Source organism: Chiloscyllium plagiosum, unplaced genomic scaffold (assembly GCF_037043375.1).
Source record: "Chiloscyllium plagiosum isolate Xiang-an unplaced genomic scaffold, Cpla_swu_hap1 HiC_scaffold_20, whole genome shotgun sequence".
Lineage (NCBI taxonomy): Eukaryota > Metazoa > Chordata > Chondrichthyes > Orectolobiformes > Hemiscylliidae > Chiloscyllium > Chiloscyllium plagiosum.
In genome coordinates, this window is record NW_028270158.1 from 16,356,932 (window position 1) to 16,373,529 (window position 16,598).

Consider the following 16,598-nt stretch of genomic DNA (forward strand, 5'->3'; position numbering starts at 1 on the left):
AATTTCTCTCCATCTCAGTTCTACATGATCAGCCCCCTTATCCTGAGAGTATGTCCTTGACTCGTACTATGTCCAGCCTCTGTGTTTGCCCTAATAAGCCTCTTCAGTCCCTTGTGCACACCCCCTTCTGTTAAACCTGTGCAGGGAGATGACCTCTTGTTCAGTGTTGAGTGCTTGGGTTTGGTGCAGATTGCGGATTGCATTGGTGTGGCGAATGTTGTATAAGATCCCTGTTTGGGTAACAGATCGGTGGAGATTCCTGCTGCTTTCTTTCTTCGTTGATGGCTGACTTTTGTTGTTCCCCCTTGCACCTCTTTAAAGGTCACACCTCCAGGATCTGAAAGATGTCACACACAAGATCCATTACGAGACCTACAGAGTGCGACGATTGAACGAAAGCAATGGGATCAGCAAGGGGTTGCCGAAAGGGAACAATCTAGCCGTCAAAGAAGATGTGGAGAACAATCTCTGAGAGCCCACTCCTGCCGGCCAAGAATAAACTGTGCTTTCAACATCTCCTCTGCATTGTACAGTTTTCATATTTCAGATAGAACTGGAGAGAGAGAAAAAAAGTATTTTCTGCTTTAAAGGAAGGCAGTGGGGTTTGAGAGTTTCTTTGTAGGTTGTTTAACGGGATGGGGTTGGGGGGGGTGGAAATTTTTGATGGAGGGTGGTTATTGAAAGAGAATTGTAATTCCGATAAGAGGTTACATGTCATCATGATGTTCTCTGTATTTCATTCTGTCAATAGCAAGGGAGAGTTTAAAACATAAAGCTGGTGTGCCGAGAGATGGTAAGTCTGTGCTTACATGGGTGTTGCTCAGCTGCAGTATTGCACAATGGAGTATGCAGCATCATGATCGAGTCTGTTAGGTTAGTGTCTTGTACAGCACTGAAGCTCACAGAGCAAGACAAAGCCTCACCTTGAGCTCTCTGATTTATTACTACCTTAAAAAAAATAGTGCTCTTCTTGTAAACTGCCACCTTTTGATTCACCTTTCTCCTCGTACTCACTTTTTCTCTTTCTGTCTCTTTCTAACTCATTCACTCCATCAGCCACTTCTCTCTGCCTTCCTTTCATGCCCCCTCTGTGGGCTTCCCCTGGTGTATTCCCCACCTTTACGTTACCGTTTGAAGACTGGTTTAGGAATAGAATTGTACTCTCCATTCCACAATGTCCTGAGCTCCTGAAACGCTGCAGCTTTTGAACAGTGTCTTTTCACTGGGAGGGATTGCAGAGTCACTTGGTCATCGCTGAGTCGCCCAAGCGATCTCACAGAGTGGGTGTTGATGGGGTAATTGTTACAGACAGCCTGCTGAAACAGCCAGCTTGCTGAAGTCATTTACATATAAGGCCCCCTCCCTGCTGTGGAAAAGTGGACCGTTTGACCCTAAAGTGACCCCAAAACAGGATTCCATAACCTGTTCCCAAGCGGAAACCTGTGCTTATAATAATGCGAGTGCATTAGTGAAAGACCCTTATTTCAGCCATATCCACAGTATCTTACACATTACAATGTCAGCCTTTTAAAGGGAAACAGCTCCCAGTTTCTGATTTCCAGCATGCTTAATGTAAAGGAGAGGGACCTCTGACTGAAAGGTCAACAGATTATAGTGAGGACTGATCTCGACTGAGGCCTGGCATTCAAGGGTCATCTCAAACACAGTTGGGGATGGGCCACAGACCCTATCAGTGACACCCACATCCAATGAAAGAGCGGTTAAAAACAATGTATAAGACATAGGAGGTGATGTCGGCCATTCAGCCCATTGAGTCCACTCCACCATTCAATGAGATCGTCTTATAATCCTCAACTCCACTTTCCTGCTTTTCCTTACAACCTCACTGATTAAAAATCTGTTCCATCTTCAAATATGGTCAATTGTTCAGCCTCTACAACCTTCTGTGGTAATTAATTCCACAGACTCACGACCCTCTGAGGGAAGAAATTCCTCATCTCTTCCCTTTTTCTGAGATGATGCCCTCTGGTCTTAGATCTCCCACAAGGTGAATGAACGTATCCACATTCAAGTCATACAAGAGACCATCGATGGCCCCTCATACTGTCCAGCCCTTACTGCCGGTCGTAGTTCTTACTTGTAAGCAGGCAGATAGGCAAACCCCTGGGAGTGTTCATTCCAGTTCATTGTGCACAGTGTGTCTTCATGTGTTCTGATGAGATTCCTTACTCTTGAAAAGGTTGGAGAGGTTGAGAGAGGCGCAGTTGGAAGCAATCTGTTTGGAATGCTTTGTCAAGTTGATGTTGTGAGTAGTAACCACATACAGTTCAGTTTTGAGAGGCTTTCCACACTCCAAAATGGAAAAAAGTTTTTAAAAAACTGTAATTTTTAGCTAATTATTTTTCTACACCTGTATTTCAACAGGCGCTTGATATACCTGAGGGCAATTAACCACAGAGATAACCACTTGAAACTGCAAGTGAGTCACACCTCCACCTCTGTGTGGCCTAGCCGACAGGTTGATAAGGATGACTTAATTCAGTCATTGGTAAAATGAAAGTATCACTAAGCTCAATTAAAGAAAATGATTTCATTGCATTGGAGGAAGAAGCTCCACATTTTTTTAAACACACGATGGTGAGTGACGTTTTACAAGAAGATACTTGTTCATTCTGAAATGTTTGATCTATAATTGTCAGACAGGCAGGGAGGAAATATTTGATAGCCATTGAGTCGATTAATTGTGAGGTATTGCTCCCATCTCCATTACGTTCTTGCCTGTATATTGTGTGCTTGTTGATGTACAATGATGTTTCACTCTATTGGGAACCATTCTTATGCACCAGGAGAAATATATGAGGTGTGGGGGAGGGGTAGGTGTGTCAACATCCCGGAAATCCTTTCCTAACGGCACTTTGTCCCGTTAACATGGAGACCAGGGTGATTCAAGGAGATGGTTTCCTGAGGCAATTAAGGAGGGGAATACCCAGATACCGTGAAAGAATTCAGAAAGAGGAACATATGAACAAATCAAACTATGAAAATACATTGAATCCAGTAAAGAAAGGCCTGAAAGTCAGTGATTAATTCAAACAAAAGTGATCTTCTCTTGACGAAGCAACATTGTCTCTCGAGATTTAACCTTTCTGTTTAAACAATCTCCATTTTTTGATGGGTTTCCCATCTCCAGATCACAGAATCCCTACAGTGTGGAAAGCAGGCCATTCAGCCCATCGAGTCCACACTGCCCCTCCAAAGAGCATCCCACCAGACCCACCCCCACCCCCCTTGCCTTCCTATTTTTTGGATGATGTTTGATCCATGCAGCTCTGCCCAAAATGACAAAACAATAGTCTGAAGCCCAATTTTGTAATGCACCCACACAGAAGCAATTATGTTTCCTGGGCTATCCAAAATCCAATGGCTTTGGGTGGTTGTGCAGACATTCAACACAGTTGTGTCATTGTAGGTTGGGATACCTTTCCAAATTCTGTATGTTAAGCATAAACCTGGGTATCTCTGAATGATGAGCATTGTGTAGTCAGGAGCTGCTTCTGTTTAACTGTGTGTTGGAAACCTGTAGCTGTATTCATGAACACCCTCAAGCTCTGCATCATTTGTGAACTGAAGGCAATACTGGCAATAGTTAGCTCTTTGGACCTGCAACACTGACATCTACAGGACCTTTTCCTACATTGCGGACGGTCTTATTGAAGTCAGTAAGTTACAGTACAGCAGCATTATCCTCACCTCTTCCCACTGGACCCTGCAAACAGCCTTAAATTGTGAATTCAAACAGGGATAAATGCACCTTATAAAGTGACATACATAGATGCAAAAAAGAAACACTGCTCTGTCTTTTATCCTCACATTTAAATGGAATTGGAAATGAAATGGAAAAACTCTGGAGATGTCACTGCCTTCAAACACTGAAATATTCTATTTGTCCGTTTGACGTTTTTAGATATTTTAATTTACCAAGTTACACTGCGAGTGGGAGTTTCTTTCTTTAACAAGGCCACCCTACATTTAGAACCAGGGTTATGTTCAGTGACTTAATTGAAAATTCATTTGTATCTTTTTTTTAATGTTTATTTTAATTAAACTTTTTAGGTTTTACACAGTGGTTTCTGCCCTGAGTGTCAGCAAAAGTCATTTGAAATCTTTATTTTTAAGAAAAGAATTGTTGGCTCAAACAAACCCAACAGGGTACTTTGCTGTTTATCAAATGTATTACTTTGCCAATTGCTGTTAAGGTAATGTTTGTGATAAATCTGCTTTTTCTCTGTGGGCACTATCCAAGGGGGGATGGGGACCCACTTTAACGTCCAGGATGGGGACAGCGCGGACAGAGAAGATCTTGTAATATCTAGACCTTTACTGCGATTCGCATGTTCCATACTGTCCGAAATGAAAACTTCTCCACTTTGCCTAGAATAAAGCTTTGTTTTAACTCTCTTACGTTTATCAAAGCAAAAGTCTGTGGTTAAATCACTGTTTGCACATAAGGTAATCTTTTACTTACACTCCATATTTATCAAAAATTTAAACTTTTCTCTTACATTTTATGGGGGTAAAAATCCAAAAAAAAAATTAAATTTTATATGTTCATTTTATGATCAAAATAAAATTCTGTCTGCTAGTTAAGGCGTCTTTATTGTTTCTTAAACTTGTTACAACACGGGGTAAACCCTCCTGCTTAATTTAAACCAGCAATACAGAAAAACTTTATCCCGTGCAGTAATCCGCGAAAAGTCGAGAGGTCAAGAACTATCCCAAAGAGCACTATTTTAAGTAAAATTAACAATTTTAGTTCTTAAAGTATAACAGAGAATAACTAACTAACACCTATTTACAACTCCTTTCTCTAACCTATCTTTTACCTTTCCCTTCTACAATACTGGTCCGATAAAATCCCTGATTCAGATTTACCAAACATTCAAATTTCAAAACCAGCCTGCTGTCGAATTTACTCTTTGTATCTTCCTCTGTCTTTTCTTCTTAGGGATTATGCTTCACAGGTCACAGATCGATAAAGATACCTTTAGGAGAACTAAAGGCAGTCTCTACATGCTGGTGGCGTGGCAGTTCTCCCCCAGCTGTTCAATGTTTCCCTGGTCTTATACCCCCAAAGCATCGGATTGTGTCATTAGGCTTTTAACATTGCCAATATACTCAATTCAAACTGGATTGGAGTTTGGTATTTTTCAGGGTATAATTTAAACTATTTGGCCTAATTCAAATTTGTTTTTCTCGCCAGGCAACCAGCTACACTAGCTGCTGGACCAAAAGGTTACATTGTATCTTATTCAGAACACTTGGTGATGTCAGGTAGTTCTGCTAGTTTTGAACTTTCTTAAAGGTACAGTACACCCACATCTTCATAACACCTCCCCCCTTAAAATGAACCATCATAATGAAAAGATAGCTTCATTTTTTCTATTCTTTAAACACATTATCCTGACATACAGGAAACATTAATCTAAGTTCACCTTAACTTCTTCCCATACACGTGTGTGTGTGTGTGTGTGTGTGTGTGTATAAATACAAATCTCATCTGAACTTTATCAGTTAAGTGCACGATAATGGATCTACGATTACATTCTTACAACCTGCAACATGTACGATTTTTAAACTAAAAGTCTGTAACATAAGACTCCAAAGAAATACTCTCATATTCTTGTCTTTAAAGTGCTCTGAGAATGTAAGCGGATTGTGATCCATGTACACAACCGTCTCCGACACATTGTTCGTGACGTACACATTAACATGTTGTAAGGCCAGTACCAAACTCAATAGTTCCTTTTCAATCGTGGAGTATTTCCTCTGGGGGATGTTGATCTTCTTCGAAAAGTAACCAACTGGCAGTTCAATCCATCCTCATCTTCCTGCAGGACTACAGCTCCAACTCCTATGTCACTAGCCTCGCTGGGGACTTGAAAGGTTTGGTGTAGCTAAAGCTGGTTTGCTGGTTAATACTGATTTCAAATGGTCAAATGCCTCCTGGCATGGTTCTGTCCACCAAAACTTTGTTCTTCTTCAGCAAATCGGTTAATGGTGCTAAGAATCAAGACTGGTCAATCTTCCATGACCGATGTTATGTCCCAAGAGCATCGCCCTCTGCTTTCGCGAATTCAGTTTTATTTAAATTTATTACCAGTTTTGCTTCTCATAGTCATTCAAAGAGCTCTGCCAATTGTACCATGTGATCTTTCCAGCATTTAATAAAGATCACTACAAAGTCCAAATGTTAACCCAGCTAACAACTCTATTCGTGAGTCTTTGGAATGCGATGGGTGAGTTCTTCATTCCAAAGAGCATCACTTTAAAATGGTATAGCCCATTTGGGGTTACAATTGCAGAAACTTCTTTCGCCATCTCTGCTAAAGGTACCTGCTAGTAACCACACATTAAGTCCAACTTGGTGATGTAACTGGTTTGTCTGACTTTCTCGATATAGTCTTCCAATCTAGGAATTGGATATGAGCCCGATTTTGTAATGGTGTTGACCTTCCGATAATCCACTCAGAATCGTTGTGTCCCGTTTGGGAACTAAGACGATCAACGAACTCCACTCGTTCTGGCTCAGTTCGATAATGTCCTCGTCAAGCATGGCCTCCACTTCCATCTGGACCTGTCTGGCTTTAAAAGGATTAAGCCAATAGGGGTGTTGTCTTATCAGAGCATTATTCCCTAAGTCTACATCATGTACAATAACATTAGTCCTCCCCATCTGATTCTTACATATGTCCTTATACTGCAGTAACATCTCTTTCAACTGCATTCTATGCTCCTGAGACAGATAGTGTACTAATCTATCCCACTCCTCAAGGACTTCTTCATTTTTTAATCTATTTTGAGGCACATCAAAATCCACATCATCTGGATTTGATTCCTCACTCTGTGGGGCAGTAGTTAACACCTGTTTCTCCATTTCTTTCTCTCTGTTATAATACGGTTTCAACATGTTCACATAACATACCTGATACCTTTTTTTTCTATCTGGCATCTTTACTAGATAGTTGATAGGGACCACTAAACCTGGCATTGAAGGGATCTCCTACCATTGGTAACCGTACTAACATGTCATCCCTTTGGGAAGACGTGCGAGTCTCAGAGCTTTTATCTGCCAACTGCCTCACTCTACACTGTGAGTTTAGCTAACTCACCTACTCAATTTAATCTCTCCCTCACCTCCGGTACATCATCTAAGTGTGAGATCTCCAACTTTGATCCTGTCAATTTTTCTTTAATTAATTTCAAAGGACCTCTCACTTCATGCCCGAGTATGAACTCAAAAGGGAATGAACTGAGTAGATTAATTTGGGGCATCATGAATGGCAAACAATACGAATGGGATACCTTTATCCCAATCATTCAGGTGATCCTGACAGTATGCTCTCAACATGGTCTTCAAGGTCTGATGCCACCTTTTGAAAGCTCCCTGGGATTCAGGATAATACACACTGGGTTTAACCTGCTGTACACCTAAGCTATCCACAGCCTAGCAATAAAATTTGACCCTTGGTCAAACTGAATCTCTCAGAGTAGCCCATACCGTGTGAAGAAAGCTATGAACTCCTCTACTATCCTTTTTACCTTGGTACTCTGTAATGGAATTGCCTCCGAAAATCTGGAAGACACATCCATTTTATGGTTAACAAGTATTGGTTCCCACTTTTAGTTCGGGGGGGGCACCTACACAATCAATTATAACCCATATGAAAAGTTCTTCAAATGCAGGAATTGGCAACAAAAGCGCTGGTTTTATTACCAGCTGTGGCTTACCTACCATTTGGAACGTATGGCACATTTGACAAATGTTAACCACATCTTTGTGCATTCAAGGCCAATAAAAATGTTTTTCTACCTTAGCCTGAGTCTTTCGTTCCCCGAGGTGACCTCCTACAGGTATTTCATGTGCTACCCATAACACTTTAAGAATAATAGGGTAGTTATAGTAGGGGATTTTAACTTTCCAAACATCGACTGGGACTGCCATAGTGTTAAAGGTTTAGATGGAGAGGAATTTCTTAAGTGTGTACAAGACAATTTTCTGATTCAGTATGTGGATGTACCTGCTAGAGAAGGTGCAAAACTTGACCTACTCTTGGAAATAAGGCAGGGCAGGTGACTGAGGTGTCAGTGGGGGAGCACTTTGGGGCCAGCGACCATAATTATATTTGTTTTAAAATAGTAATGGAAAAGGATAGATCAGATCTAAAATTTGAAGTTCTAAATTGGAGAAAGATCAATTTTGACGGTATTAGGCAAGAACTTTCGAAAGCTGATTGGAGGCAGATGCTCACAGGTAAAGGGATGGCTGGAAAATGGGAAGCCTTCAGAAATGAGTTAACAAGAATCCAGAGAAAGCATATTCCTGTCAGGGTGAAAGGGAAGGCTGGTAGGTATAGGGAATGCTGGATGACTAAAGAAATTGAGGGTTTGGTTAAGAAAAAGAAGGAAGCATATGCAAGGTATAGACAGGATAGATTGAGTGAATCCTTAGAAGAGTATAAAGAAAGTAGGAATATAATTAAGAGGGAAATCAGGAGGGCAAAACGGGGACATGAGATAGTTTTGGTAAATAGAATTAAGGAGAATCCAAAAGATTTTTACAAATATATTAAGGATAAAAGGGTAACTAAGGGAGAGAATAGGGCCCCTCAAAAATCAGCAAGGCGGCCTTTGTGTGGAGCCACAGAAAATGGGGGAGATACTAAATGAATATTTTGCATCAGTATTTATTGTGGAAAAGGATATGGAAGATATAGACTGTAGGGAAATAGATGGTGACATCTTGCAAAATGTCCAGATTACAGAGGAGGAAGTGCTGGATGTCTTGAAATGGTAAAAAGTGGATAAATCCCCAGGACCTGATCAGGTGTACCTGAGAACCCTGTGGGAAGATAGAGAAGTGATTGCTGGGCCTCTTGCTGAGATATTTGTATCATCGATAGTCACAGGTGAGGTGCCGGAACACTGGATGTTGGCAAACGTGGTGCCACTGTTTAAGAAGGGCGGTAAAGACAAGCCAGGGAACAATAGACCGGTGAGCCTGACCTCGGTGGTGGGCAAGTTGTTGGAGGGAATCCTGAGGGACAGGGTGTACATGTATTTGGAAAGGCAAGGACTGATTCAGAATAGTCAACATGGCTTTGTGCATGGGAAATCATGTCTCACAAACTTGAATGAGTTTTTTGAAGAAGTAGCAAAGAAGATTGATGGGTCATTTAACTAAAAGATTTGGATGTGAGCATAAGAGGTACAGTTAGTAAGTTTGCAGATGACACCAAAATTGGAGGTGTAGTGGGCAGCGAAGAGGGTTACCTCAGATTACAACAGGATCTAGACCAGATGGGCCAATGGGCTGAGAAGTGGCAGATGGAGTTTAATTCAGATAAATGCAAGGTGCTGCATTTTGGGAAAGCAAATCTTAGCAGGACTTATACACTTAATGGTAAGGTCCTAGGGAGTGTAGCTGAACAAAGAGACCTTGGAGTGCAGGTTCATAGCTCCTTGAAAGTGGAGTCGCAGGTAGATAGGATAGTGAAGAAGGCATTTGGTATGCTTTCCTTTATTGGTCAGAGTATTGAGTACAGCAGTGTGGAGGTCATGTTGCGGCTGTACAGGACAGTGGTTAGGCCAGTGTTGAAATATTGCATGCAATTCTGATCTCCTTCCTATCAGAAAGATGTTGTGAAACTTGAAAGGGTTCAGATAAGATCTACAAGGATGTTGCCAGGGTTGGACAATCTGAGCGACAGGGAGAGGCTGAACAGGCTGGGGCTGTTTTCCCTGGAGCGTCAGAGGCTGAGGGGTGACCTTATAGAGATTTATAAAATTATGAGGGGCATGGATAGGGTAAATAACCAAAGTCTTTTTCCTGGGATCGGGGAGTCCAGAACTAGAGGGCATAGGTTTAGAGTGAGAGGGGAAAGATATAAAAGAGACCTAAGGGGCAACTTTTTCACGCAGAGGGTGGAATGTGTATGGAATGAGCTGCCAGAGGATGTGGTGGAGGCTGGTACAATTGCAACATTTAAAAGGCGTCTGGATGGGTATATGAATAGGAAGGGTTTGGGGGGATAAGGGCCGGGTGCTAGCAGGTGGGACTAGATTGGGTTGGGATATCTGGTCGGCATGGACGGGTTGGACCGAAGGGTCTGTGTCCATGCTGTACATCTCTATGACTCTATGACTTCCTGTCTGCATGCTATCGGGAACACAATCTGGTGCACTTCAGTCCATTTCTCCTCTGCACTAACCTGATGTGGTCTCCATTTCTGTCTTAGGATTCTATCTTTCAGATAATAACCCTCCGTAATATTCTCTACCTCCTTTACAGAGTACACATCCACATATATATATTTTATCATCTTGTCTTTCTGTTGCAAATCCCTTAGCCTTTCAGGAATAAACACTTCTGTCTGGCCCTCTGCCTGTTCAGGATTTTCCTGCACCATTACATCAAACAGGGTATCCACTAACTGAACCTCAACTCCTTCACCTTTCTCTTTACTTTTCACTTCATGCTGTGACTTATGATAGTGAGATCTTGTTACTACACAGTCTGGGAAAATACCAGGATATTTCTGTTTTAACTCCTCAGTTTCTTGGTCTTCCTTGGGCTTCTCCACTATAAAGGGTGTTAGTCCCCCCTTGGATCCTGCCAAATAATTCCCAAGAACAAACTGAATTCCTGGAACTGACACTCTGTCAATCACTCCCACTGCAACTTCCCCAGTCTTGAGTTGGCACTCCAACCTGATCTTAGGTAGAGAAATGATAAATTTCTGCCCATTTATCCCACAAATTACCACACTTTCGGGTAACAAATCAGAAAGAGTGCATATTCGCTCATCCCTTACTATCAGCGACTGGTTAGGTTCTGTATCGCTCAAAATTATAACTTCTTGTCCTCCTCCCCCTGTTCTTTCTGAGTAAGCTTGACCCACAGAGGCAAATTCTTAGAGATCAGATACTAACTCCATACCCAGCCAGTGCATAGGGTCTGCGCTCTCCTGCAGCTCCTCAGCTCTTCTTGTGGTCTCCTTTACTACCTTAACTAATGCCACTGGCTTAGCTCCTTTTATCACATCTTTTCCCATAGTGCCTTTCTTTAATGACCAGCATTGTGACTTTATGTCTCCCAGTTTACCCCAGTGGAAACACCTGAGGCCTTTCACCTCCTGTCCACCCTCTTGGGCTTCCTATTTATCCGGTGGTAAATTCTTACCAGTGCTCTCTACTCTTGGTTTCATAGTGTAGGATGTCCCCTTATCTTAAGTTCTATTCCTTACAGAACAAAATTCTGGTCGGAAGCTTATCTTATGCACCAACATGTGCTCATCTGCTAATTCTGTTGCCTTTTTCACTGCCTGAACTTTCTGTTTCTCCATGTGAATTCTTACCATCTCTCGAAGTGAGTTTTAAACTCCTCCAGCAGAATAATCTCTCGAGGCTCAAAGGACCTATCTATTTTCAAAGCGCACACTCATCAATCAAATTGATTATGTTTAAGTCTTTCAAACTCAATGTAAGTCTGGCCTGGTTCCTTCTTTGTGTTTCTGAACCGCTGTCTATATGCTTCTGGTACCAATTCATAAGCACTTAAAATGGTCTGTTTAACCTCTCCATAATCCCCTGACCCCTCATATGACTGTGCGGCAAATATCTCACTAGTTCTGCCTCCCAGTTTAGTCTGAACTAGCATTACCCACAAATCCTCAGACCACTCCATCTGCCTAGCCAATTTTTCAAATGAAATAAAGAAGGCTTCAATATCTTTCTCATCAAAATGTGGCAGAGTTTTATATATATAAACCCTCCTGCTTAATTTAAACCAGCAACACAGAAAAGATTCATCCCATGCAGTAATCTGTGAAAATTTGAGGGGCCAAGAACTATCCCAAAGATCACTATTTCAAGCAAAATTAACTTTATTTCTTAAAGTATAACAGAGAATAATTAACTAACAACTATTTACAACTCCTTCCTCTAACCTATCTTTTACCTTTCCCTTCTACAATACTGGTCTGATAAAATCCCTGATTCAGATTTACCAAAAATTCAAATTTCAAAACCAGCCAGCTGTCGAATTTTCTCTTTGTATCTTCCTCTGTCTTCTTCTTAGGGATTTCTGTCTCACAGGTCACTGATTGATAAAAGTAACTTTAAGACAGCTATTCTCTGAGTAGTCTGCATGTGCTGGTGGCGTAGCAGTTCTCTCCTAGCTGTTCAAATTTTCCCTGGTCTTATACCCCCAAGCATTGGATTGTGTCATTGGCTTTTATTATGGGCAATATACTCAATTCAAACTGAATTGGAGTTGGTATTTTTCAGAGTATAATTTAAACTGATTGGCCTAATTCAAATTTGTTTTTTGTCTCCAGGCAACCAGTTACATTAGCTGCTGGACCAAAAGGTTATATTGTATCTTGTTCATAACACTTGGTGATGTCAGGTAGTTCTGCTAGCTTTTAACCTTCTTAAAGGTACAGTACACCCACATCTTCATAACAAACTCAACACCTGGCAGAAAGTCAAAAATCACCATCATCTTACCAGACCAGAGGATTACTCTCTCATTTGAGAGAGATGACTCTAACCTGAGCTTCACCAGACTTCAGGTGAGGGGAGGTGCCTTCACGGTAATCTCAACTGGTGTTGGAATTGAACCCACACTTTTGGCATCATTTTCTATTGTAAACCAGCTAGCCAACCAACTGAGCTATACAGACTACTGTTGCCCAGTTACCGCCCTCGATGATAGATATTGGCTCAGCGAAAAGAGTCGTGTCTCTATCAACAAACAACAACTTTATTGGTTAGCTAAAACAGACAAACAATTCACATTATTTGGTTAAGAAAGGGTTAAAAGCAGAGATGCAGTTGATGCAAGACTAAAATCCATGCGCGCGCCCACCAGATTTCTCAGACATTCCCAGATCAGTCACAGAAGAAAAATAGGCTAATACCCCAGAATAGGAGCTCACACAAGCCAGGTGATTGCTCAGGTACTCAGTGTAATCTCCAAATTTAGGGTTCTTCACTTTGGTGAGGGTTGATCTCTAGAGTCCTCACTGCAGGAATGCCCAAAATCTTTCATTTTTATCCTTTTCCCTTATCTTCCCAAACGGTGGTGTCTTACCTCTCGTTGGTGAGCCTGTGCCTTTTCATTATAGGGTCTGGCCCAAAGACGCTGTCAGCATTACCTCATTACTCTTCCACCAAATAAGGATTTATACCTTATATCATTTCCCTTGTTCTGAGCTGACCCGGTTTGAACTGGTTCAAGCCAGTGGCTGGGGCTCAGGCTACCTTGAGTTGACAAGCTGCTGTTTTTGTGCATGAGCAGCCTCTGGAGAACGTTACCAAATCAGTGAGTACCAACATTCCATTTGCTCCAGAGCTCCACTCTCCTCAAAGCTGCCCAATTGGATCCTGCTTTGCAGTTGTTGCCCAAATGGCCATTCTTGGGCTGCTCGACCCTGGACAGCATCTCATCTCAAGCAGATCCTTACACCACCTGCCAATCACAGTCATATTTTCCTGCGCCAATCAGGAGAAATTTGCAGTGAGCAGCTAACATTTTTAAAATATCTTTTTTTGCCTCTGGTGGAAAATGTATTTGTAAGAAATGGACCCACTATGAAACATTTGAAAGGCAGCGAACATTTCTTGGTCAAAAACACAATAAGGTTTAAATCCCAAAAGATGGAGTGTGAACATATGATATTGTTATGGTGGCACAGTGGTTAGCACTGCTGCCTTACAGTGCCAGCAGACCTAGGTTCAATTCCCATCTCAGGCAACTGTCTGTGTGGCATTTGCACATTCTCCCCATGTCTGTCTGGGCTTTCTCCCACAATCCAAAAATGTGCAGGTTAGGTGAATTGGCCATGCTAAACTGCCTGTAGTGTTAGGTGAAGGGTAAATGTAGGGGAATGGGTCTTGGAGGGTCGTTGTGGACTTGTTGGGCCAAAGGGCCTGTTTCCACACTGTAAGTAATCAACAATTTTGTAAAAGCAAATTACATTTCCTAGACATAGTGAATCAATTACGCTGAAATTAGCAGCTGATAATTTTAGTAAAATATTTCTGCTAATGCATTTTTATTGAGTGGCCCATAATCCATTGGTAAGAGAACCATCTTTCTAAAAAGGAAGTAATAAGCAGTTGTCCAACTACCCGACTGATACTTGAAAACTTAGCAACAGCTGGAATTGGAAATAAAACCTCTGGTTCATTTTGATAACAAGTCACTTCCATACAAGGAACCAGACTCTTCCTGCAGTTGTGTCCGGCTGGGAAGCCTGGAGAAGACACACTTGGCAGCATGGCGTGGCCTGGTGTAGCCCAGAGCGGGGCTGTAACAGCGGAGAAGGAAAAGTCGGACACTTTTTATTTTAAGTTAATGCGCAGGGTGCCTATGTACAGCAATGGTACACACTTTTCACTGTAATTTGTATTGAATGTCAATAAATAATTCATTTTAAAAAACAACACTATTTATAGGGATATAAAAGCAAGGGAAAAATTCATGAGAGAAAGTGACATTAAATATAATTAGTAAACAGCAACAATATACTTAACCACAATGTGCATTTAACTGGAGGTCTAAAGCATTAACCAAGTGTCATTCCCTATGACTGGCATGAGACTCCCCAAGCAGGTCTCTACTCCCTGCTCCGAAACAGCAGGTGAGCCCCAGATGGGACAGAGGAAGTGTTTCAGTGATACCCTCAAGACCTCACTGGCAAAGTGTGGCATTCCCACAGACACCTGGGAATCACTGGCCCAACAGTGTCCAAAGTGGAGGAGGAGCATCCAGGAAGATGTCAAACTCCTCGAGACTTGCCATTGGGTAAACAGCGAAAGGGGTGTGATGCCACACCAATGCCACACTCATGTCTTCCTGCAACCACCACCCGCCCCATATGTAACTGAGTGGCACGGTGGCACAGTGGTCAGCATTGCTGCCTCACAGCGCCAGGGACCCAGGTTTAATTCCAGCCTCGGGCAACTGCCTGTTTGGAGTTTGCACATTCTCCCCGTGTCTGCGTGGATGTCATCCGAATGCGCCAGTTTCCTCCCACCATCCAAAAATGTGCAGGGCAGGTGGATTGGTCATGGGAAATGCAGGGTTACAGGGATAGGATGGGAGGAATGGATCTGGATGGGATGCTCTTCGGAGGGGCAGTGTGGACTCAATGCTTCCACACTGTAGGAATTCTCTGATTCTGTGTAACAGAGCTTGTGGTAACCGTATCAGTCTGTCCAGCCACCTACAAACTCACCCTGAGAGTGAACAAGAGTCATCGTCATCTGTAAGGGACCACCGATAACTGACTGATGTATTGTGTACAACTTAAAAATTGTCAGATTTTGTCTCAAATACAGAAGTTGAATTTAGATAGCTCCTTTCATGACCTTAGGATTTTCCAAATTGTTTCAATGTCATGGAAGTACATGTGAAGTGTATGTAATCACTTTTATAATGTGGGAAAGACAGCCGGACATAAATACAAACCAAACTTACAAATAGTACTGTGATAGCACACAGCCAATCTGTTTTAGTAATGTTGGTTGAGGGATAAGTGATGCCTAGGACACTGGTTCCTCACTGAAACCTCCTTTTTACATCCAGCTGAGAGGGAGCTAACAAGTCGTCACTGGGCCCAATCAGTCTGGCCCAGTCCACAAATTCCAAGCAGTTCAAATGTATGGTCTTATCAAGGGGGTCAAGGGTTATGGGAGAAAGCAGGACAATGGGGGTTGAGAGAGTTATCTGCCATGATTGAATGGTGGAGCAGACTCAATGCGCTGAATGGCCTAATTTCTGCTCCTATGTCCTATGGTTTTATTGTCTTATCTGGGCGTACATTTTTTTTCAAAGTCGCTTTGCTGTTTGAATGTTGAGGGACTGAGCTTGAGAAAGGTTTCACAAAAGGATACATCGTGAAGATCTGCTATTATCTGCCGGGTGAGATAATGGGTCCTTGATTTTAACCCTGTTTGTGCCCCTGATCTGACTCTAAATGACCCACACAAAAAAATCAACGACTCATCTCTGCCTCCAAGAATCAACATTTTTAAATGATATTCAAGACCATGTTGAATGATTATTTGGATAGACAAAATGTGCAGCTGTGTGGGTGAAAGCAGAAAATTGGCACCAGGGAGAGATGCTCATTTGAAGAGCTGGTGCACTGGTCTGAATGACGTCTTCCTGCATCGTGACATTCTGTGGCATTACACCAAAATAACATTATTCCTCCTGGTTAACCTGAAAGAGGCATGTGTTCAATTACGTGAAGCACACTTGAAGCCGAATGAAGTAATTTTTAGACATGTGTACTGTAGATGATAAGATAAGAGATATATACAGCAATCCCATCAGTAGGAAAGCTCTGGGTGAAATTATTTGTGATGTTTCATCCCCTTAGTGAAATTGATAGAACTCATTTTCCTTTCATTACCAGTGCAACCTGTGACTATTTACACCACCCAAAACAAATGGAATACCATTCCCAATATATAATCCACAACAAACAAAAAGAAAACCAGCACTGAAAGAGCTCTTCTTTAAAACACGAGATATTTAGAAGGCAGCTCATTGCCACCTTCAAGTA

The 16,598-nt window shown here is 41.9% G+C and overlaps 1 protein-coding gene across 2 annotated transcripts in view; it reads left to right on the forward strand.

The window, feature by feature from the left end:
- The window catches only part of LOC122560826 (uncharacterized), a 422,053-nt gene extending 417,450 nt beyond the window's left edge, over positions 1–4,603 (forward strand). For both annotated transcript variants that reach the window (XM_043711961.2, XM_043711962.2), the window contains one exon: positions 322–4,603. In XM_043711961.2, the coding sequence (XP_043567896.2) occupies positions 322–472 (151 nt within the window). In that variant the 3' untranslated portion in view covers positions 473–4,603. The remainder of the gene's footprint in view (positions 1–321) is intronic.
- The last annotated feature ends 11,995 nt before the right edge of the window (positions 4,604–16,598 follow it).